Below are 23,764 nucleotides of genomic sequence, written 5' to 3' on the forward strand. Positions count from 1 at the left end.
TTGGCTAAGGAGATGAAGGGAAGGAAAGAGAAAATGCAGTACTAAGGAGCTTAAATATCAAACATAAACTGAAACATTTTATTTGGAGATGTTTGCAAAGAATATTTCCAGTTAATGAGGTAATAAAGAGAAGAACAAGGAAAGGGAAGGATGGTTGCTCATGTTGTGGAAAGAAGACAGAAACACTAGAGCATACGTTGTTTTTCTGCAGGCATGCTGAACTAATCTGGAAAGCTATACCAATCAAATGGGATGGACTAAACAGTTTCAAATATTACTTTTGGCTTTGGTGGAATAGTCTTATGGAAGCAAAGGAAAGGATTGAGGGGAGGGAACATATAGCTCTCACTATAAATATTCTTTAGCAGGTATGGAAGTCTAGAAATGTTATTCAATTTAATAGGGAAGAGAGGTGTCTAGGGATGACCACAAACAAAGCAATACATGAATGGTTAGAATACGAAAATGGCAGCAGGGATGAGGATATCATGAAAGAAACAAGTGAAGTTGAAGACAAAAAGGATAATAGCTGGAAACCACCACCTAAAGACTACATACTGATGAATACTGATATAGGCTTGAACATACAGAAAAGGAGGGTGGGAGGGGGGATTATTACTAGAAAGGATGATGGAAGTCTGATTAAAGCTTGGGTAGCAAGTGAAAGTAAACTAGGCGAACCAGAGGTGGAAGAAGCACTGGCAATCAGACAGGCTCTAAACATAGCTAAGCAAAATGGCTGGAGAAAGATTATGATACAATTTGACTGCAAGAGGATAATTGACAAGATTAGAGAAAAGAACACAGAAGATTCGAACATCGGGGTCATTTTGTTTGACATCTTGAAGATTAGTCAAGATTTTGCTAAATGTTACTTCTCCTTTATTAAACGGGAAGGTAACTGTGTAGCTCACCAATTGGCAAAATTTGCCATAAACTTGATAGATGAGATTGTGTGGAAGGATTCTTTTCCTGATTGGCTTAACAGTCTAGCCAGACGTAGGGGTGCAAACGAGCCGAGTCAAGTCGAGTTTTGAACTTATCGAGTCGAGTCAGGCTTGTTTATATGCGAGATCGAGTTCGAGCTCGAGTTCGTCGAGCTCGAAAAATGAAGCTCGAGCTCGAGCTCGACATAGACAAAGAGGTACTCGAGATCGACTCGATTATAGCTCGCGAGCTTAACTCGATTTTGGCTCGCGAGCAGCTCGCCACATTAGCTCAAATTTTGCTCCTTTTTTTGGCTCGTGATGAGCTCGAAATCAGCTGACTTTCTCAAAATTTACGCAAGAAAATAGAATTTTTGTCCACATATTTTTGGTAAAATTTAAGCATAATAATATCAATTTTCACATATTCTTGATTTTGAGAGCTACAAATTATCCACTAATACAATCATAAACATATAATACATAAAAATCTAAATGTTCAATACTTGAAATGTTTAGTTACCAACAAATTTCAAAATATAAATAGTGTCTTCGGCACTTCGTTATCAAGCCCGGCTGTAATTATGCTCTTCAACCCGAATTACATTAAGAAGCAAAAGAAACCAGCAAATGAACTATCCAAAAAGAAAAAAGAAAGAAAGAAAAATAGCAGCCAAAAAAAGTAAAAAAATCAGCCTGCTAATTGAGAAATTGAACACAAAAAATCAGCAAAAATATAGCTTTAGACACAGCTAAAAATTAGCCATAAAAAGGGACCAAACAACAACCAAAAATTGCCCATATCCATATACCATCTTTTTTACTGCATGTGAATACAGTAAAACGTTTTTGTCCCTCTGTGTGTATATATTTTTTGGTCCGCGTGTGCTTCAATTATATATATATATAAATTTCCCCAGTCAATGTATCTGTTTTACACTCAAATAAATAAAATTAAAGAGTTCTAGTATTGGAAATGTTTTTCTATATTGTGTTACATGCCTAATTGACAACACCGTAGATCTAAAGCTTTAGAGCTCTGGCAAGAAAAACCCCTAAGTTGGACCACCGTAGAAGAAAAAACAAAAGAAGAGCAGCCATCCATCAATATTTGGGGACTCGTCTTAATTAATGTCCGAGGCAACTAACATCCTATGAACATCACAGAGGTCCACAACTACCACTTTTGCAATAGATCTAAAGCTTTGAATGATAAAGCTTTGAAAGGATGGATCTACCCAGCAGGGAAAGAAAGAAAGTAAGTTTTTATCCATAAATCTAAACCTTTGAATGATAATGCTTTAAAAGGAGGAAGCTGCCGAGCTGGGGAAGAAAGAAAACGGAAAAGGAAAAGACAGAAAAGCTGAATACATACCTGCAAAAGCTGGGTGGAGCTGGTGGAGGTGGAGCTGGCGGAAGTGGGAATTTGGAGTTTGGGAGTTGGGAATCGGCAGGAGTCAGCAGAGGAAGTGAGGATTTGGAAATTAGGTAAATTGATGGGGAAAGTGAGAGATAGTCAAAGACTTGTAAATTTTAATTGATATAGGGGTATTTTTATAATTTCACATTTATTCGAGCCTATCGAGCCGCTCGTCAAGCTATCGAGCCTATGGGTCCGTTTGGATTGTAAGTTATTTGAGATATTTTTTAGGTTACTTTTTAAGATTGCGTAAATATGAAATAAGCGTTTGGATAGTAAGTAAATCGTGTAAATTAGCGTTTGGACAGGTGCTCATTATTGAATTTAAGCAGGTGACTTTGACTTTGAAAATTTTGACTTTGACTTCGAAAATTTTGACTTTATACTACGTTTACACTAAACCAATTGCATACTTAATACACAAACGGTACAGATTAATTTAGAAGTTGGAAATCGAGGGCATTTTAAGTACACTCTACACATGGGAAAATAAATTGCCTGGACAATTACAATCCTTTGTAATGCGGGTGAACACCTAACGGCGGCGTCGCCCCCGTGCTGCGTACATTTGAGTCGCTATGTAGTCTCGTTTAGCTTTCCATTCCGCCAGCTCTGCAGGAGATACGTTTAATGCGAACGGCTGAGGTACTGGCCCGCCTATTTCTGGCTCTTCATTTAAGTGCACGTCTTCTGATTCAAACCGTTGAAAATGGGCATCTTCTGGTTGGTGCATCCTTAAAAAGTTGTGCAACGCACAACAAGCAATGACTATACTGATTTGAGTGCTCATATAGAAATTATCTACCGGACCCTTTAACCATTTGAATCTTTTCTTAAGCACACCAAATGTGCGCTCAATGACATTGCGAAGTTGCGAATGTCGAGTATTGAACAAGGCCTTTGCCGGAGATTCAGACCCCACGTTCTTATACGGGGGCATGAAACCTGGAGCATTCTTGTATGCCGCATCAACTAAGTAGTACTGGCCTAATTGACAAAGTTATTCTAATTAATAAACGCGATAAAAAATAGGAGTTGTGGTAATAAAGCATAGCACATGCTTGACTTGAAATATTGGACCCATCACTTACCAGGTTGCGGCAGTGGAAAATCTGACGGATATGCTAATGCTGACTCCAACACTCGCGCATCGTGTGCACTTCCCTCCCATCCAGCATACACATAGATGAAGCGCATGTCATGGTCACAAACTGCCAGAACATTCTGTGATTGCCACCCGTGCCGATTTGTATATGCCATTTGCTCGCCTGTCGGAGGACAAGCTGAGATGTGGGTGCCATCCATCGCTCCCACGGCATCCTAATATGTGTAAAAAATATATATAATCAACTTTCTAGAATCGTCATACTACATCAAGCCAAAAATCACTTATGCTTTCCACATTACCTTGAACCATGGATAAAAATTAGTTGAGTTTGCAATTCGTCGATGAACTGCAGTCTGGTCACCCGGTCGTATTATTTCAGTTGCAAATAGACACAGGCCTTGGAGCACTTTTTTTATATTTCGATTAATCGTCTCGATGGATCGATCAAAAATAGTACCCAACACACGGTGCGTATGCTTGTGGCTGACCAACATTAAAGTCATAGCAAGCGCCTCCTGTATGGGCACGCGCTGTTGGTAATTGTGTGGAACGTACTGTCTCTCGACAAGGATATTGGACAGTAGCAAGAAATTATCAACCGTGATACGCATGTTATCTATTGAGCGTCTATGATGACCGTAGAGTACGTGTTCTACCCACTGCCTATCTGTGAATGAACCATCATGTTGCGGAAGTGGTTGATTATTATCCACGTGTGCAAGTGACGGATGCATTAACATTAACGAGGCACTCATAAGAAGTAAGGCCTCATCTTCCTCGTCTTGCCTCATGCGGTTTGCATTGCGTCCTCTAGCACCACGGCGGTTGTTCCAGGCCATGATAATTGAGTATATATCTGTATATATGTTTACATAAGCGTGTTCGTATGTGTATAACCAATTCCATAAATGTGTTAATACACGTGTTAATGGAAATAAATTAAATATCAGGAATCTAGACATAAAATGGCTTTAAATAAGTATGTAATTGGTCAGACATGTCCCGTTAGAGTCTTCATCATCCTCTCAAACCAATTAAGAGAACTAGAGTAGCTTTATGGAGTATAAATTAGCAGTATGACTTTTAAATAGAATACTTAGCAATATGACTTTTATAGCACGTATTTGGCAATATCACTTTTAATATAATATAAATATATTTATAAATGTATAAATATATATAATTATAAATGAATATTATATAAATGTATAAATTAATATATTTGTGATTAATAATTTATATATTTTTATATAAATATACATTTATGGATTTATAATACATTTATGCATTTAAAGTTGGATTCGTACTACCACAAAAAGGTCTATCTCATTATCCAGCCATAGCTAGCTATAACTTCTAACTGACACTTTTTGAATCGTAATACCTCAAATAACTGCCACTTTGTTCTGATATCACGTTGAACATGAAAATATGAATCACTTTTACACGATACACGTACAATGCATTAACAGAGAGTATAAACGATTCCCATACAAGAACTAAATAACCACAGAAATGAATTTAGATTGCACTATTACAAAGAGACCGCTACTACTTACCTCACTTCCACTGGCACACCACGTACAGAACGTTTTGCCACACTCTCTGCCCACACAGAGAAGCACGTACACAATCAACTGTAACGCTACTTTGGGAGAAGAAATTGCCGGCTATTCGTCTTGGTAAGGTGCCTCGAACTTTTCGTTCTTGTGATTTTAGGAGTAGCAAGGTACTCTGCAAGTTCTTAAGGTAGTATGATATATTTATTGGGGTGGATGGCTGATCTGCATTGCGATGCATTTGGGTTTTCGTACTACGATAAGAACTTCCACCCACAAGTTGCCACTTTATGGTGGTTAAGGCCTTGGGATGCAAATTAGCACATGCATTTATGCAATTTGTGGCCCCTATAGTACTCTGTTATGTGCTACTGCATACCTGCAGAGTAATTTCAAATCCATCCTGAATATTTGCAAGTGCAAACATACAAGTCCATCACACTTCTACTTTTCAGACTTCTGTGGACGAGCAAAAGCAAAAATCACTAGCATACAAAACCTATCTCCATGCTTGGTAGGGCGCCTGGCGGTAGGGAGCCTGGCCCCATGGACTAATTATTTCAGCCTGGCCCCAAGGTCCGAATTATTTCACCACGCTCAAGCATTACATTTTACACTTGAACTGCCTCTCTGTGGGTATAAAAACTGCAAAGGGCAGTAGGCATTAGTGGCGTAGGGAAATAGGCACAGCAACAAAGCTGAAGGATAGTGGAAGTTGATCCTTAGTGGTCACCTCGTTGCTTTAGCACGTTTGGAATTTGTAAAGCATCTAAACATTTTGAAGGCCCACCAAATAACAAAGTGCATTTTCAAGATCTAATTTCTGCTTTGTTCTTTGAAGTCCCCTGTCAAAGTGACTGTTGTGAGTTATGCTTGAGAGCGAAGCAAATAACTGTTATCGCTATGTATTTTTTTGTTTTGGATCAAGTTTCTCATATTTCGGTTTCAAACCAAAAAGTGCAGTGACCAATAAAAAGTTGTCATTATTTGATGAATTAACTAATTAATCCTTCATGTTTTATTTAATTCATCAAATTTGCATTCCAAAACTGACAATTACAACATATATATGTAGTTTTTATATTCAATTCATATTTTATTGATTACATAACAAATAGAACCGTCCCATACATCATGACTCAAAGAAGATAGGTACTGAAACAAAAATATGAGATGAATGAAGAGCTTATGTCCTGTACTGCACCCTAAAATATATAAACCAAAAGCCAGAGGAAACACAACAAACATCTGACATAAAAATATAACCAAATGCGGTTTACTTATAAATAGCTGTAAAAATAATCTGAAATTGTAACCACGATACAAATCCCCATCATGACTCTCAAAACATCTGACATATATTTTATTTTCATATGTCCTCAAAAAGCCTACTCTCAAAGCCAACGCGGGGTAGGCTTATACACACCAAAGAGCAAAGAGTAACTGACTCCAACAAGTAAAGAGTAAAAAGTAACTAGTTTTCAGCAACAACACATACAATAATAATATAATAGTTCTCGAAATACGTTAGTTTTCAGCTGCCCACACAACTCAAGCCAAGCCTTTCTCTTTCATCAACTTAAGGATATAGCCGTACTGGTCAGTTGCAGAAGCCCGAAGGAATATAACGCGCTCACCCTCTTTTTCATAATTCGCATAATGACAGTTAGCGTGTATTCTCCATTCTGGCGGAATGTCCATTGTGTTGATCACATCCTGGCACTGGATTACGCTATAGAGGGACTCGAACTCCATCCTGCTCCGTCTGTCCTCAAGTACAACGTCGGAGTAATTCCAATTTTGCTAATAGCATCCTCAAGACCTGTAGATGACCTTGCAGATTTTGACCCTCTAGTTCCCTCCGGTTCACCGCTGGTCCCTAGGCTTGACGCTGACCTTTTACCTCCAACTGCCCCTGGAACTGGCGGCACATAGTACACGTCATCTTCATCCCCTTGGTCGCCCATGTTTGCCGGATTAGGAGCCCTCGAGATAGAGGCTTTACCTTTTCCCTTCCGGCTCCTAGCAGAAGTATTGGCCCTTTCACGGCGAGGTGGTTCCGATGGTACTACTTCGCTTGCCGATTGGGCACGGCTGCCTGTGGCGTGTCTTCCAAGCAGTAATGGTGTCAGTCGATCATACCAGTAGCAGGAGTTCTCCTTTTTGAATTCAGCATACGCCGCATTAGACTAATGAAATGCAAATCTGTAGTCAGCACAAAGGAAAGAGGCGTGCAATACTACTTAACTACTGAAATAGGTAGTTCGTACATGCAATAGAGATGCATTTCAGTTAATATACGAGTTGGCAAAATTTAACCAGCAAATGTGTTGATTAAAGCCACTACCAGTATCCATTTCGTACTATTGTCACAAGATAATAAAAGACTAAAACTAATTGTAAGGCAGCAAAGTGAACACATATGAACAATATGGCCAGTGAACCATTCATACAATTGAGAAACGCATATTTCAAGCCACAAATGATGGAAGAATGGACAGCAGTATTCAGTCCAAAGTAGTGCTCTCAAAACAATAACAGTGCATGCCATTTCTTATATGACCCCTACCAAAAACAGGCCCTTTTGCGTACAGAAACATATTCACATGATGGAAGTCATTAATATATCATTTAATATATTTGGGGGTTATGGCTGCTGCAATCTACAATTTCTAACTTGGAAAAAATAAGCTGTAGCCATAGAATTAATGTGGATGAATCTGGTTGAAGTAGATAGCAGCAGCGAACAGGTCCCAAGTAGTCATGGTTGGAAATTCTTAGACAAGTAGTAGCAGCCAGCACCTACAGTAGTGTATGGTAGCTTGATTTTATCACAGTTAAGACCAACTACTTGGTGAGCCTAGTTATGCTTGATAGCATATAGTTTTCCCACTTTTCAGTTATGCCCCATCTGTCTCTCAAGTTCATGCAGTTCTAGTGCTCTAAAGGAGACAGTCAAACAGAAATCCAAATTTCAGCAAGCCAATATCACCAAGACACATCTACTTAAGCATCGAATCAGCTAATAGCAAAAACTATCCTCACCAAGACTAGTACTATCCGCCAAAAGTAAAATAACAAATAGCAGTAGTAGCAGCAATGGGAATTCGAAACAGTGCAACTATTAACAAAATTCCAGAAATGGGAATTCCTCTATTGCAGCACTAGGCATTCAATTCGCATCGTAAGGAAGTAAATTAACAAATAAAGGCAGCTACAAGTCCATACCTGGACCAAGTTTTCCCAATGTTCATCATCAGCAGTAAAGCAGTAGGTGTCCTCACTCCACCCAACCCCGGTCTCTGCTTTTGATGATATCCCACGCAGATTACAGAATAGGTCCCATTTCTTCTTGATGTGATAGAATCTGGTCTGCAGCTGTTGGCCAGTGACGGTCAAGCTTCCATTACTCACCAAATGTGCTGCCAACTGGTCGTAGTTTGTCTCTAGCGATTTCCTGTTGTCCCACCAGTTATTTTCCCTAAAACTAACATAGGCTATGAGGAAAGCTTCATCCATTGCATCGGTCCATTGAATCCTGGAGGCCATTTGCTGAAAAACGTGGGAAAAAAAATGTATTTCAGAAACGGATATGTCTACAATACTTTAAAGTGCTTTGGAAAAAATAAAGCGACAAATAATAGGTGGGATAAATCAGGTCAAGCTTTCTGCATTGCGAATTGACTTGCCTCAATGTAGGTGGACAGGCAGTCGATGTAGTTGTTAGAGGCTGTTGACGAATGGGAGGAGCAATCGGAAGTACAGCTAACAGGTGAGGCTACAAAATAGGATACATAACTGGTAAGACTAAATCAATTAAGAGCGAAATTTACTCGACCATACATATGAACATGGAAGAAGGACATACAATCGCAAGAAGGCTTCTTCCTCTTGTCAACGGTCATAACCGAAGAGCTAACAGCGGCACACAAATAAGGTGGCAGCAGCTGGACATATATAAATTATTATTCATCAGATACCCAAAGTCAATAGTTTACAATTTTCGTTGTTGTTCAGATTAACAATGGCAGCCAAAACATTAATGATAGGAACTTTTTTAAGATAAACATCTACTTGTTTTTCAGACCCTGACCTACTTGCTGAGGTAATCTCTCTTAAGGATAATAATTCTTGTATTTAAATGTTTTTTGTTCTGTTTGCCTGTTTCTCTGATTACCTAGACATTGCATAGGTTACAATTAGCTTCCAATGCATATAGAATGTTGTGAGGCTTTACAAAAGTTCCATTATAAAGTTAACAAATAGTTGCATTAATAGATGGTTAGAATCCTGCTAACTCATATGATATCTTGAGATTGCCTTCATATTTTGGCAGATTGAGCTGTCCCAGACTACTTAAACCAATGTGTCACTGCTTCCTCTTGAAGAATTAGCGATTGACATGCTTCATATTATAATCAACAACAATTACAATAAGTTTGTGCTTCAGAAGTCTCCGTATTTAGTATATATAACCGGGGGATCTTTTTTTCCTTCAAATTTTTGTTTGTGCTATGTGTGTTGTAGTTGTTTTCTCTGTATTTTTGTTTTGTGAGTTCAATATTTTCTACTCTTCTGTCAATCTATAGTTCACTTGAATCACTAAATCTATTTCATAGCACTAAATCTATTTCATGGACATCCTTAAATTACGAGGAACCTGACCTCCTTCCTTTAATCTGGTGGTTAATAGAGTTATACCCCAATCTAAAAATTTATTTTACCCATGGCATTTATGCCCAATATTTATTTTTTGAGTCTCTAATCTTTAGCCTTAATTTAAAAGTTAAGCTGTTAAACATTCATATCACTCCCACGCAGAGTATTTTGGCACTTTTTCTGTTTGAGGCATGACAATTAATCAGAAGTAGTTGGCAGAAAATCGAAGGAACATATCTGCCGGAGAGCATGCCGGAATCACCGCTGGAGTGTGGCAAGTACAAATCGCCGCTGGAGTGTTGCAATTGAGAAGCTGAATGAAAGCCCACCACCTTCTTAAACGCAAGCAATTCAAATTGGGAAGTTGATGTTCGCCAACAATTGGAAAGAGTTTGATGTTCGCCGACAATTCAAATACCTGGCTGGATGTGGTCGGAGTTTGATGACCGTTCCGAGCTAGATGAAAATGGGCAAAATATGGGAGAGGAAAGGAACACGTGAAGCCTGTCGGTTCTTTGAGGAGTAAATGGCTTTACTCTGCCACCAACGGTTACTTTTACTTAAATTTGGAAAGAGTGCCAGCCCTCGTATTATTTGTTGTGTAGTAAGTATTTTGTACAAAAGGCTGCTGACATCCAGGAATCCAATGTGCGTCAAATTGGGGAATGATTATTTTATCCAGTCCAAACAATTATTTTCTAAAAGGTTAAATTGCAAACTAAATCTACTGTCCAAACAGTGCCATGAAACAAAGACTCGTACTCGGCTCGACCTTGGTCAACACGAGCTCAAGCCAAGCTTTGACCCGAGCTGCTCGCGAGCTGCTCATGAGCAGCTCGGGTCGTCAGCAGGCCTAGCCAGACGTGATATAGGAGCAAGTGCTCCAGATATGTAACTTTCTTTGCTTTGTGATCAATGACGCTGTTATCATTTGGAAAAAAAAAAAAAACAATAAGCTATACCTTAGGTGGCCAAGAACTTCATAACATCACAACTTTGGAACTGCTTTTATTGGTTTTTTCACATTAGAGTGTAAATTTTTCAAGAACCCAAGTATGAATGCTATGGTAGCCAAACATGAAACATGAAAATGACAATTTTCAACCTATAAATTCTTCAAATTATCCTTCTTGATAGGGTAAAGTATGGGAACATAATATTCATTGGTTAGAACATTAGATTGACACTGTCAAAATGAAAAATGAGCAAAATAGACAAACCATTTTGTTTACGTGCCATGCCACACTTTTCAAAAAGGTTAATAGATTCTAAAATCTCTCAAGTTTTGAATTTGCTTTAAAGCTCCCCTTACTGAAAGGCCAAATATCTTTTTGGCTAAAGTGTGAATGATAATATCATAGAGAGATTTGAATCCCAAATTGCTCATTCTCAACCCATAAATTCTTCAAATCTTCTAGGTTGGTAGATCACTGAGGTAATATTCAACAGTTGAACAAAGAGTTCGCAATTGTTGGCAAAACAAACCAAACTTAGAAGTATTTATTTACTTATTTACTATTTTTATTGGAATCAAGTTTTCAAAAAGATTAGTAGATTCTAAAATCTCTCAAGTTTTGAATTTGCTTTAAAGCTCCCCTTTATAGAAGGGCCAAATATCTTTTATGGCTTAAGTGTGAATGATAATATCATAGAGATTTGAATCCCAAATCATTCTCAGCATATAAATTCTTCAAATCGTCTAGTTTGGTAGATCATAGGGGTAATTAAAGAAGAGTTATTTAGTTTCTTCAATTCTATAACCCTGCACACATCAATTATTATTAGAATACTAAATTTGGGTTCTATAGCAGCTAATCAGTGGTAATCAAAGAATGAATTCCTTCAACTCTGATAATCAAAGAAGATTTATTTTAAAAAATTTGTTAATCATTGATTATTTTATTTCTTCAATTCTGTAACCCTGCACGCATCAATTATTGTTAGAACACTAAATTTGGGTTCTATAGCAGTTAACCAGTGATAATCAAATGTGGGAGAAACCCTCAACTAATTGAGGAAATTTCGTCAAAGTTGCGTAGAGAGTTAGAAGAATAAAAAGAATAATTCTTCTTCAGGGGAAAAAACAAAGAAATATACTTTTAAGAAAAAAATTTGCTCATCCAACTTTTTGTTCAATTAACATTATTTGATGCAGAAGATCCCAAAATTGGAAAAAGATATATGATATTCATTTTAGAAGTTTCAAGAGTATTATTAGATAATTAGTTGTTATACAAAATTTATTGGTCATTGGCAATTATTCAATCGTGCGATCATTGTGATTATTCTTGTGTGACCATAATGAATCAATTTGTGATTTATTATTGTTGTTGTTGTTGTTGTTGTTGTTGTTGTTGTTGTTGTTGTTGTTATTATTGTTGTTGTTGTTGTTATTATTATTATTATTGTTGTTGTTGTTCTTATAATTATTATTGTTATTGTAATTATTATTATTGTTATTGTTATTGTTATTGTTATTATTATTATTATACATGTTGATAGCATTAGGTAGTGGGTGAGCTGATCCTACTCCACCGTACACAATGAATTAGAGAGACACAAGTTAAGGTGAAAAAATTACTTACCTAAGTTTGGTTGGACAATATATCTTGTACTACAAATAATTCAATAGTTCTTTGTTCTTTCTCTACATGTTTTTCGTACTTATAATATTAAAAAGCACTTCTCAATTAAGTGTAGAAGTTGTTTTTTCTTTTGATTGTTTTACAGTATTGGCTTATTTTAGCACATGGAAAATCTAATCCTTGCGATTTCTTTGAAATTTTCCAAAGTTTTCACAGCTAGTTGCCATTTTTCAAAACCTAAGCGGTTGAAATGAAAAAAATTACCCCTACCAAACCCAAAACAAAGAAAAAAAAAGGGCGAAGTGGTAGTTGTAAATCATTGTAAGTGTTAGTGTAATATCAGGCTAAAAAATGATCGAAAACTTAGATAGGAATCAAATTTGACTGACTTGATTTTGTAAAGAACGTAAAGTCAACATTTTAAAAGTGAGGGACAAAAAAATTTATTTGACAAAATATGAAAAACGTTTTGAACCATTTTCACATAAAAGAAATTTACTCAACTAGTACGGATACGGAGGCAAGGTTGGTGGTGAAGGGTTGCCTACTTGACCTTCACTTGCCCTTAATAGTTGGGTAAGAAAATGTATATCTTGCACTACTCCTAATTTTTATTAGATTCCCATAATGCATTTACACTTTTTGTACGGAATTGGAAACAAGAAAATCTGGAAATGGAAGTAGGAAAATTGAAATTTCATAAATAGTGTATTACTCTTGAAAATTTTATAAATTAGATTACTTTTCATTGATTAAAAAAGATAATAAAATGATTGTTAGTTGACTAAATCATCCTTGTAACAATGTGTATTTTATTAAATTGTAATATGCACTTTGTTGTACACAAATGTATGTGCATAAAATATGTGCATATACAAGTGCTAGCACGTGCATAAAGGGTAATTTCATAATCTTACTTACATAATAAATTATTTTATCATTTAAGAATAATTACCTATATCCCATTTACATATTTGTCAAAAGTTATATCCTACTTATAAATTTCAATTCTTTCAATTCCATTTTTTCAAAATTTCCAAAACTTAACCACTGGGATTTCTTTGACATTATCCTAAGTTTTCACAGCTACTTGCCGTTGTTCAAAAACTAAGGGGTCCAAATGAAAAATTATCCGTAGCAAACATAAAGAATATGTAACGAAAAAATGAAGGAATAATTTTAGAAACGTCCCCATGGATTTCTAACAGTTTCATTATCATCCCCTAAAGTTTTAAAAATATTACTAACCTTCCTTGAAACTTATATCCTTGTAACAATTTACCCCAATTCAAAAGAACAGCAATAAGCAAATGATTTTAGGAGTGATAAGATCATTTGATTCCAAAAGTACCCCTTGCCTATGATAATAGTTAATTTACTTATTCAATCTAACTTATTATTTCATTTACAGGGTCGTTATTACACATGATTAATAAAAAATTTTCATCATTTGCAACTAAAAAGTAACAACTTTCAAAATTTAACAAACGAAAAGTACTAGTGTCCTTTTTTAATGCCAAATTTATTTTTCTAATGTAATCAAATTATGGTTAATTTAGTTTGTAAACAGCCCAATTATTTTTCATGTTTGAATCCTTTTATTCATCAAGTACATTATATATAACTCCTTTTATCTGTCAAATACATTAATAAAAAAACTGCACGTAGCATTAGTTCCCTTTTCATATAGCAAATACGTAGCATTAGTTCACTTTCATATAGCAAATTAGTTGTTTTTTAAATTTCAAATTATGGTCAATTTAATTAAAATGTTTTGATTGTTTTTCTCCACAAATGTGCACAAAATATCTTAAGTTGTAAAGATAGCCGAGTCATTTTAACCCCAATGATGTGAGCATTGGGTCCCAAATTAATGATAGAGAAGGTAAGTGATTATTTTTAAAACTTTGGGGAGAGAATTGCAATTATTAGACATATTAGGGTAGATTTCTAAAATTATCCAAAAATAAAAGGGTTAAAAAAGAAAGAAAATAAAATAAAAGGTTGAATGTCGGTTGTAAGAGGGTTAAACATCCCTATCAGTAGTGCTGATTCAGTGAAGTTTCTGGTTGATGCCATGATCTCAATTTCCTCTTATTACTACTGCTCAAGAATCTTCCCTAAAACTCTGCTCAACCTTAAAAATACCAAAAAACCTACTTCCCCATTGCCCTGCTCATCACTCCTAAAGCAACTAGTCTCTCCATCGTCAACTCCTGTTCTTCAGGTTCGAGCAATGGCTGATTCTGCTGCTGTTTCTTCCCCTTTCAAGAAAATCCAAATTCAAAGGGATGACACTGTAAGTTTAATTTCTGATGCATAATTAATTTTAAGGATTTTGATGAAATGCTTGGTGTGCTCTTTGTATATTCCTGTAATTTTTTGTGGGATTTGTGAAAGTGCTGAAAATGTTGATGACCCTGCAAGTTTGAATTTTGGTGCAGGATTGATTTTTAAGGTTTTGATGAAATTGCTTTATGGGCTTGTACTATAGTCTTGTAATTTTTTTTTGTGGGATTTGAGAAATGTCGATGAAAAGAATCATATGAAGCGTTAAAGCTGAAAAAGATTCTTGCTTTTTGCCTAAGCTAGAAAGATTCTTGATGCTTCTATTGTTGATATTTGATGAATTATTTGATTGTGGCAATTATTAAGATGTTTGAGGACAATATTATTATCTGTGTCAAAATTAGTTTTTGAAATACCAGCCAACAGATTAAAAGTGAAAAAAAAGGTCCTCCATTTTGTTGTAAGCAATGTTGGAGAAAAGTTAAAATGGTTGTGCATAATCTTTCTTTTTCCAGTCAATTTGCTGGTATAATGGCTTTGGTCTAAATTGATGATATTGAGAAAATGCTTGAAGCTTTTATGAGAACTTTGTACTGAGTTTGTAGATATGATGTGAATGCTGCGGTCTTTTACTTAGCCAATGGCCATAGGCTCTTTCTTGGTCATATACATGGAGAATTTTACTAGTCCTGGCTTTCCTTGCTTTATCTAATCTAATGTCTGAACCCAATAAATGGCGGAAAATATGACCATGGCCCTCCCAACAGTTGACATGTTTAACTGCAGTTTTAAGCAGTTATTTTTATGGCATGCTAAATGTTCTAGTATATACTTATCATGGTTTGAGTTTGGAGACTGCTTCCTTGTGTAAAGAAGTGGAATAGAGTTCATGGTCATTGAGAGTTTATGTTGGTTTTTGTCTTTTTCATTTTTGTTATTCTTTTGGGTATAAACTGAAGTTCAGTGAGAGTGTTGTGGCTGGTTGGACAGACATTTGATGCTTATGTAGTGGGGAAAGAGGATGCTCCCGGGATTGTAGTTCTTCAAGAGTGGTGGGGAGTGGATTTTGAGATCAAGAACCATGCTCAGAAAATTTCTCAGTTTGATGGTGGCTATAAAGCACTTATACCTGAGTAAGATCCTTGATTAATCACAAGACTATGGCTGCACACGGTTTTGTTGGCTTTAAGAGTCACATATCCTTTTTTAGTTGGTTTACAAGTGTTTAATGACTTTCATTGTTTGATGTAGTTTATATCGCGGGAAGGTTGGTCTTGATGTTGCTGAAGCACAGCATCTGATGACAGGTCTTGACTGGCAAGGAGCTGTCAAGGACATTCAAGCTTCTGTTAACTGGCTCAAAGCAAATGGTTCAAAGAAGGTTTATTTGAACTTCTCTTATAGCTGATTAACCATTTTGCAGTGTCTCAAATGTTTCAATCAGCACATTATTGGAAAATACTACAAGTAAGAGGGGAAAGAAGACAATGTTAAATAAACAAAGAAAGCTTAATCAACCAATTTTTTGTTGTTAACACTGAGTTTTTCTTGCCAAATTTTAACTCATTGCCCTATGGTCAACAGCTAAAGCTCTTCTGCAGTTGTTTTTGGAATCTGATTGCTTTGCTTATCTGATTAGGCCGGTGTAACTGGATTCTGCATGGGTGGTGCCCTTAGCATTGCAAGTTCTGTGTTGGTCCCTGAGGTTGATGCAGTTGTAGCCTTTTATGGAGTTCCTCCACCATCACTTGCAGATCCTGCTCAAGCTAAGGCACCTGTGCAGGCTCATTTCGGTGAGCTTGACAATATGGTTGGGTTCTCGGATGCGAAGGTATTTTAACATTTTTTCTGCTGAAATATAGGTGGATTCTCTGTCTTGATTGAAATTTTTCATGCTGTTCTGTTCTACTGGCCTTGATCACTTAAATGTTTTAACAAAATTTAAGCTCAGCTGTCATCATGTTTTCTCATGCAAAGATCCATTAAATAGTTGGCACGTAAATTCTAATCCCTCAGTGGTGATCTGAAAGACTAAATTTCTTGGAATGTGGATTCAGTGAATTATAAGGATTTTGTCCAGCTCTCTATTAACAATTGGTTTGTCAGTCTGCTGCTAAATTAAAATGGTAACTAACTCCATGTAGCCTGAAAGAGTTTCCAAAAAAGGTGGATATGAAATATGCACTTTAAAAAAATTCAGTATTTATGTGAACATTGTAATGCTTTGGGTTTTGCAGAGACAGTTATGGTTCTCTGCCTGGGTGTTGTCCTAACAAATATAAGATCACTAATGTCAAAGAAAATCTAACAATTAAACCATTGGCTTTACGAATGACTGCAGAAAAGATGTACGAATCAAAGCAGGAACATTGCCACTTAATTATGTGGAGTGCCTGCAGCTTCTTTGTTGCTGAAAACAACTCATTTCATTTACCTCTAAGGACATCCATATTCCATTCATGATTAACTTCCTGATTTTGTAGTTTTGCTTGCCCCCAACCACTCTGATACCCCTTCCAGTAAGTTGTCCCTGGTAGGCCACTATATTTATTTTTAGTTGTACACAATTGCTGGTTGCCTCAGTTAGATTTCTAATTCCTTACTGCTAGGGGTACGATTTATAGATTAAACTTTTAACAAGATTATGTCCTGAATATATGCAGATTTGAGGTTTCTAGTGATTCCTATGACAAGAGATAAGTGAGAAAAGATTTAAGAATCTTATTAGATGGAGCATCACAAGAGGAGTGGAGTACAGAAATATGGTTGGGAGGGAAAATCGAAAGATGTTTTAGGAATTAAATGATGCAAGGGAGAAAAGAAGTATGAATGTTCCCAAATTACTACAAAGAAATCCTCTTTTTCTTTCCCTAAACTAATGTTACAACTTTAGGAATATGTTACTGTTCCTGTTGATTTCGACTGAGAGAATTGGTGATGAAGTGAGTCCTGAAGTGCTAAGACTCTTTAGTTAAAATCTATAAGTAGTTCTTTAGTATTAGAAACTGTTTTAGGCAAATAACTAGCTTAAGTTGAACAACGCCTAATGTTGTTACTATCATTGATCATTGTTTTGTTTTACTTAGTGGTATTTTGTTTGTTGAGTACTGTTTTTCCTTTTTCTTTTGGGTGGTATTCCAGAATTACTGGATTCATACAGTATAAATTAATGTATGTGTTAGCATGTCTTTCGAAATATGACTCTCTAGTGATCCTATTAGGAAGAGAGTGACACTCAGATGAAACTATAGACAAGACACATGGTGGGGTCTGCTGAATGATCATTTTGTGAAGTTGCAGATTAACATCAGATAGAATATGGACTTCTTAACTTCAGATAAAAGTTGGAAGGTGCTCCTTACTGGTAAAGGCAATCTGGATAAGGTGTTAAGGAGTGAGTCTTTACGCTTCTATTGGAAATGATGTATGGAATTGTGTGTTCATTTCTTTCTGTCACGATTACTGGTTTTCTTTTGCATGTGTATTGTCTTTGCACAAGCTTACTCATTGTCTATATGAAGCTTTCATGGCCCTTCTTGTGAGCTTTCCAGTGTGATCAAATTTTGGAATTAAAATTGGGGAGTAATGTTGATTCGGTGAATGTTTATCTATAGCCATAGTACCCCAGGTTGAGGTGATAACCTTGGTATATAAGAACTTTGGCTTCCGAATGCGCCAAACTGGCAAATAATCAACCTACAAGCAGAAGGAAGATCTTGTTGAGGCTTGTCATCTGTTTCATAGGTGTGAATTTGGATTTGCAACCATTTAAGCCGTTGTACTTTGGTTGGCATCATTCAGGCATTTGTCTGCGATAGCCCTAAAGAACTTCAGGGTATAGCAGGATATAGCTTATTCAAAATTAAGATGGGAAGACATCTAGCATCCTTCATGAGCTGAATGTAGTAATGATCCTAGTTAAAGTTGGTAATATAGGAAACGAAGTTCATCTTCTAATTTTGTATCTGCAAAAGTTTAAGTAATGTTGAGCATCTTTCATGAGCTGAATTGAGGGCATGAATTTCATCTTCTAATTTTGTATCTGTGACATGTAATAGCAGTTTGTTTCGTGAAGAGACTATTATATTACTGAGCAGACACCTTTGGTGTGGAAATCTGATAATTGTTTTTAGAATCTTAATGAAGATTGGAGTAACTTGTAAGTTGGTTGGGATACATCTGGCAAGGTGGACTAGTGCACCATTTTTCCATTAACTTTTTGGGGACTGCAGCAATTTGGAAGATAACTTAAAGGATTCTGGAATGGTAAATATAAAGGAAAATGAGTACTAAGAAATGTGATGCGGTATTTTTTTCAAGTGTTGTGCTAGATTGAGAGTTGAGAAGCTAATGTTTGTCTTTATTGGGCAGAAAGATGTGTGGACGCAACTGACTGGGAAGCTTGTGGTGGTGAACCTGTTACTGATTATTAGTTCAAGTCTAAGATTTGTACTTTGACATATTATTGTGGTTCCTTGTACAAAGAGATTTGCTTTCAAGGACGTGACCTCTTTGGCTCTTTTGGAGGAGGTACCTCTAGTGACACGGTTCAAATTTTATTAATACCATCCGATCGGTTAATGGTCATTGATAAGTCTTGTGAAGTTTTGTAGGACAACACTCCTGGAATTAATAGTGGTGGCTGACTAAATTTGGTGCATTTTTTCACGTTTTAGGCTTCCTGAATCCTTAAGTTGCAATTGCTTTTTCATTAGTTTATAGCTCCAGTTATATTTCATTATCCATATAAGGTTTGTAAATGGCACGGTTGAGGGTCTTCAGGCACTTCTGAGAATTAAATAATGGTGTAGCCTTCAGTATTCTTAGAGCAATATGTAGCCTTGCACCACTTCTAAAATGATATAATAGAAGAAAGTTGCTTAAGTAGTTTGAATTGTAATTCCGTTATGTATATTGTTGCCATCTGATTTGGAGTGTGTTTCTGTTTCTGTTTCTGCTGGCATCCAGTTCAATCACACATCTTGGGGCTTTGTGTGTTTTAGCATCTTTATCTCTAATAATTAAGCTATCCTATTTGCTCCTTTCAGACTGGGAAAGCATTGGAGGAGAAGCTAAAGGCGGCTGGAGTTCCACATGAGGTTTATATCTATCCTGGTGTTTCACATGCTTTTCTGAACACCTCTCCTGAGGGTGCCCAAAGGAGGAAGAGTATGGGACTGAATGATTCAGATGATGCCGCTGTTGAACTAGCATGGGCACGTTTTCGCCCATGGATGAGCAAATACTTGTCTTCCTAAGCAACTAATTTTCTTTTGTTTGCTGGTCCAGATAAAACCACAATCTAGTAAATGATGTGATAAAATTGGAAGGCCTGCAGTTTGTCTTCCCCTTAGTAAGTGGTGTGGTAACAATTTAAACTTTTGTTTCTTAAATACAGTGCTGTGATGCGATCTTGTATTTTATCCTGCATGGAGAGTAGTAGTATTTCAAAATGATTGATCTATCTATTGCTATCTCTGCTTGAGCATTATAGTTGTTGCTTATGGAAAAATTTTATCACGGTTTGGACCAAAACTTGTTGGTCTTTGACCAATGAGAATGCTCCAAAATAAGATTGTGAAACTCATTAATTTCACATTGAACACAATCCATCCCTGTTTCTCCAATTGATTCGTATTTCATTGGTCAAAGATCAACTATATTGCCAGCTATAAGCCTTTGCCAAATGGTTGGTCTATATAATTTCTTTTTGATCATGAACTTGAGATGTTGCCTTGGGTTCTTGGTTACTTTTTTAAAGATTGACTGGAGAGATAGACTAACGTGCGGAGGTGCCTCAATCAACTGCCTTTGGCTGAAACTATTATTCCTTGACAAAGTTTGAAAAATCAATGTGGTCTGAGGTAACAGGTTTTGAATTTCTCTTGTAGTCTGTTTCAAAGTCATTATTAGTCCAATATGTCCTGATTGAAGTCGGCATACGGTGTTCGATGCCTGGCCCTGATGAGGTGGGATTTTGGACCTTTTGGTAAGAAGAAAATTGAATACACAGCTTGAAGAGACCAAAGGGAAATAGCTATATGGAAAAGAAATATATAGGAATTAGATGTATTATGTCTATTTCTGAAGGTTCATCTATTGCTAGCTATTCGAAAGACTTTTCTTTTAGTTTTTAGTTGCTCACAAGTGTCCATAGAACATTTCTTTTGATTTTGAGAAGCATTTATTGGAGATAGAAGATGAAGAGTTCTTTGGTTAATTATCCTAAGGGCATTTTGAATCTCCAGAACTCTTAACGGGTAAAACATCTTCTTCTTTTTTTATTATTATTTGGACTCAATAAGCATAACTTAGGAAGACTAGGGCAAATTTCTGATACATCCGTTTGGATTAGCTGTTTTTGGGAGTGTTTTTGAAAAATTTTACTGTAGCAGAGTTTTTAGAGGAGATTTTGGGATATTTTTAGAAAATATTTTGGAATATTTAAGAGTAGTAGAATTTGTTCACCTGAAAACTGGGATGGATTACAGGTGAAAACCAAGCAAAATTTGTTCACCTGGAAAGGCTGGGATAACTAATTTTGCTGAGTTCCATGGTGGATGGATTGGTTTTACACATAGGGGATCATAGTCCAGTGTGTTGAAAATCCATACATATTTTTTACTTTTATTTCCAGTCATAACATGCAAGTAAAAGAATAGATATATGGTACACTTTTCTGTTTCATTAATTTATTTTTTCTTTTTGGTCAAAATTGGTTCTTGCTGAAATTTTCTAAAGCACACAGAATGGACTTGACTTGCTTAAATGTGTGCTGGAAAGAATAGAATCTGTTAATTGGTCTTTGACCAAATATAGCTAAATAGAAAATATCCCACGTACAAAAAGGGTTGGGTGGGGGGTCCATTTTTTTGAAAGCTTTGATTGATGGGAAACTCATTAGCAATCCTCTTGATACGCTAACAAAATGTCGTCTCAATTTCTTGCTCATCTTCCATTTCCAGAAACTGTCAAAAATTTCTCTCTGCTGTTTTGACATTTTGCAAATGGTTGCCATGACCGGATGCTTCAGAACTTTATCTTTAGCCTTTGTTTAAGGCAATTTAGATCTCACCCCTTTGTCACGCCTTTTCTTTGTATTTGGCACTCGTTTAGTACATGAAACTCATGATATCTATTGTTTTTGTCCATCACTTGATTGATCTTTAAATCCAAAATGCTCTGTTCTTGCTCAAATTTACATGTGAATTCAAAGAACTCACAAACTTTATTTGTTTTGAAAAAAAAAAAAAAGGGTGGAAAAGAAACTATTTAAATAGGAAGCGCAGTTCTTTTGTACTTATATGTTAAGATTTAGAGCGCTCATCAACTTACTAACTTGGTTGGAACATTAATCACGTAACAATGAGATCTCTAGTTCAACTTTCAAACCTTTTTCTCTACATTCGAACAAAAAAAAAGGTTAAAATTTGAAATTACCGATCTAGATCGAATCACATTAGATGCGATTCAATTTGCGCAGCTCATTATTCCAACCGTATACAGTCTGGTTCCCTTAAATTTGGGGTACTATCTGTCCAAGTTGGCTACTTTCCAACCAGCTATTACACTTTTCCTTACTTTTGAATCTTTCGTCTCAGCGCTTAGATTGAAACGACTGGGTTTTATTGTCAAAGCTTCTACATGGTCTTGTTTGTGAAGAACAAATTTGGAATTCAATCCTTCTGAATAGACTGAATAAACCAACATGAACTTTCACATCGTAATATTCCCCGATTAAGATACTCCATAAATTGATAAAACCAGTAAAAAAATATGTAACAGTAAATATCTTTAAAAAAAAAAAAAGCCAGTGAATGTGTACTTTTAATCGTAGAAAACAGACGAAGTATTCCATCTTTATGAAAACAAGATGCAAAGACACAGCAGCTGAAAGCCTGAAACCGATCACCTTAATGAATTAGTAAGCGCAAATTAGCAGCTGCATGGTTCCTAGAGACCTAGATATGTGAAAGCCACCAAACCTATTTGATTATTAATACGTGTTTTTCAGGAACTAATATAACTTTTTTTTTAGCCCCTTTGATACCTTTTCACCCAAATTGCCAGATGTTCAAGATTCGAATTCTGAATCTGACGGTAGAACTAAAATATACCTCATTTTTTCGTTTCTTTGATTATATGTTGTAAGTCTAAATGTTGAGACTCCATTTTTAGAAAGAAGAGTAATTGTTGACAAGCAAAATCGTGTTATCACTACTAAGTTAATCGTTCTTCTCAATCATAACTAATTTAGAAATTGACAACTATAATACAGACAAACCTTTCTAGTTTAACCGCTTCTGATTCTCATTTTACCACTGTCCTACTTAATCACACATGTTACACTGTATGAATAACGTTTGATCAAGTAACAGTTGCATCAAAAGAGAACTGGTCTGATACCTTGAATTCTCAATCTAATAATGCCTAGGGGATTCAATCAGATGGAAAAGTATTTATGAATCATATGGTCCAGTTTGATGCCTTTTTGACTCGTTCACTCTAATTTCGAGTATGGTCCAAATTCCCTTTAAAGCAGCTTTTAATTGTAGTGGCCCTATTCTTTTGAAATTCCATGGACCTGTCTTTCTTTCCTTTACGAGTCCTAGTGCCTTAGAGTAGAAATAAGTAAATGCTATACCGACCCACAAGAGGAATTAGAGTTCTTCTGAAAGCTACTTCGAGATGATTTAGAATACGTTTCGGTCTTAATTTTCCTTTAATTATTTGAAGATAATTCATTTTTTTGTCCTTTCATTTTTGAGAGCCCAAAACCTATGTTGTGAAGATTCCATTTTATTGATTTGTTTTTTTAGTGTAAGCGAAAGTTTTTAAATTCAGGATCTCTCACTTATACTTCCTTCCCTAGTATCACCCAACCCATCCCTGGATAGTTAACAATAATGAAATGCAGCTTTTTTGGTCTTCCATTGAAAAGGTTGCTAGAGAGTAGGCAGTACCAAAATTTAAACAAAAGACTTTTTCTTTTGCCTTTGGTTTTATTTTTCTTTATTTGACGCCATTTCACGTACGCTAACATTTTTATTTTTATTTTCTTAGCTTTTTTTGGACAAATTCAACTTCTAGAGGTGGCCTAACGGTCAAGGGAGGACTGTTAGAGTTTTCGCCACTATCAGATTCAGGGTGTTAATCCTGTGCATGGCAATTAGAGATAGGAAATGTGTGAGGAAGGGTGGGAGGGAAAAAAAATAATT

The 23,764-nt window shown here is 36.1% G+C and overlaps 2 protein-coding genes across 2 annotated transcripts; one reads left to right on the plus strand and one right to left on the minus strand.

Moving 5' to 3' along the window:
• Window positions 1-2,881: 2,881 nt before the first annotated feature.
• Window positions 2,882-4,293, minus strand: LOC113771545 (putative nuclease HARBI1). The gene is made up of 3 exons (XM_027316120.1): window positions 3,754-4,293; window positions 3,438-3,666; window positions 2,882-3,333 (listed from the first exon to the last, which is right to left on the minus strand). Exons 1-3 carry the CDS (start codon window positions 4,291-4,293, stop codon window positions 2,882-2,884), a joined length of 1,221 nt encoding a protein of 406 aa, XP_027171921.1.
• A 10,007-nt stretch (window positions 4,294-14,300) lies between these two features.
• On the plus strand, window positions 14,301-20,037 carry LOC113770097 (protein usf). The gene is made up of 5 exons (XM_027314454.1): window positions 14,301-14,556; window positions 15,537-15,679; window positions 15,798-15,927; window positions 16,186-16,377; window positions 19,595-20,037. Exons 1-5 carry the CDS (start codon window positions 14,335-14,337, stop codon window positions 19,802-19,804), a joined length of 897 nt encoding a protein of 298 aa, XP_027170255.1. The 5' UTR covers window positions 14,301-14,334; the 3' UTR covers window positions 19,805-20,037.
• The last annotated feature ends 3,727 nt before the right edge of the window (window positions 20,038-23,764 follow it).

This window comes from Coffea eugenioides, chromosome 5 (genome assembly GCF_003713205.1).
Source record: "Coffea eugenioides isolate CCC68of chromosome 5, Ceug_1.0, whole genome shotgun sequence".
NCBI lineage: Eukaryota > Viridiplantae > Streptophyta > Magnoliopsida > Gentianales > Rubiaceae > Coffea > Coffea eugenioides.

What these genes read in the sequence shown, in the direction of transcription:
- LOC113770097 (XM_027314454.1), top strand. Translation starts at nt 14,335, where the DNA reads ATGATCTCAATTTCCTCTTATTACTACTGCTCAAGAATCTTCCCTAAA. An exon ending in AAATTCAAAGGGATGACACT is followed by an intron (nt 14,557 to 15,536) that starts GTAAGTTTAATT and finishes CTGGTTGGACAG; the next exon opens with ACATTTGATGCTTATGTAGT. An exon ending in TTGGGTTCTCGGATGCGAAG is followed by an intron (nt 16,378 to 19,594) that starts GTATTTTAACAT and finishes TGCTCCTTTCAG; the next exon opens with ACTGGGAAAGCATTGGAGGA.
- LOC113771545 (XM_027316120.1), bottom strand. Translation starts at nt 4,293, where the DNA reads ATGGCCTGGAACAACCGCCGTGGTGCTAGAGGACGCAATGCAAACCGC. An exon ending in ATTTTTATCCATGGTTCAAG is followed by an intron (nt 3,667 to 3,753) that starts GTAATGTGGAAA and finishes TACACATATTAG; the next exon opens with GATGCCGTGGGAGCGATGGA. An exon ending in TTTTCCACTGCCGCAACCTG is followed by an intron (nt 3,334 to 3,437) that starts GTAAGTGATGGG and finishes TTTGTCAATTAG; the next exon opens with GCCAGTACTACTTAGTTGAT.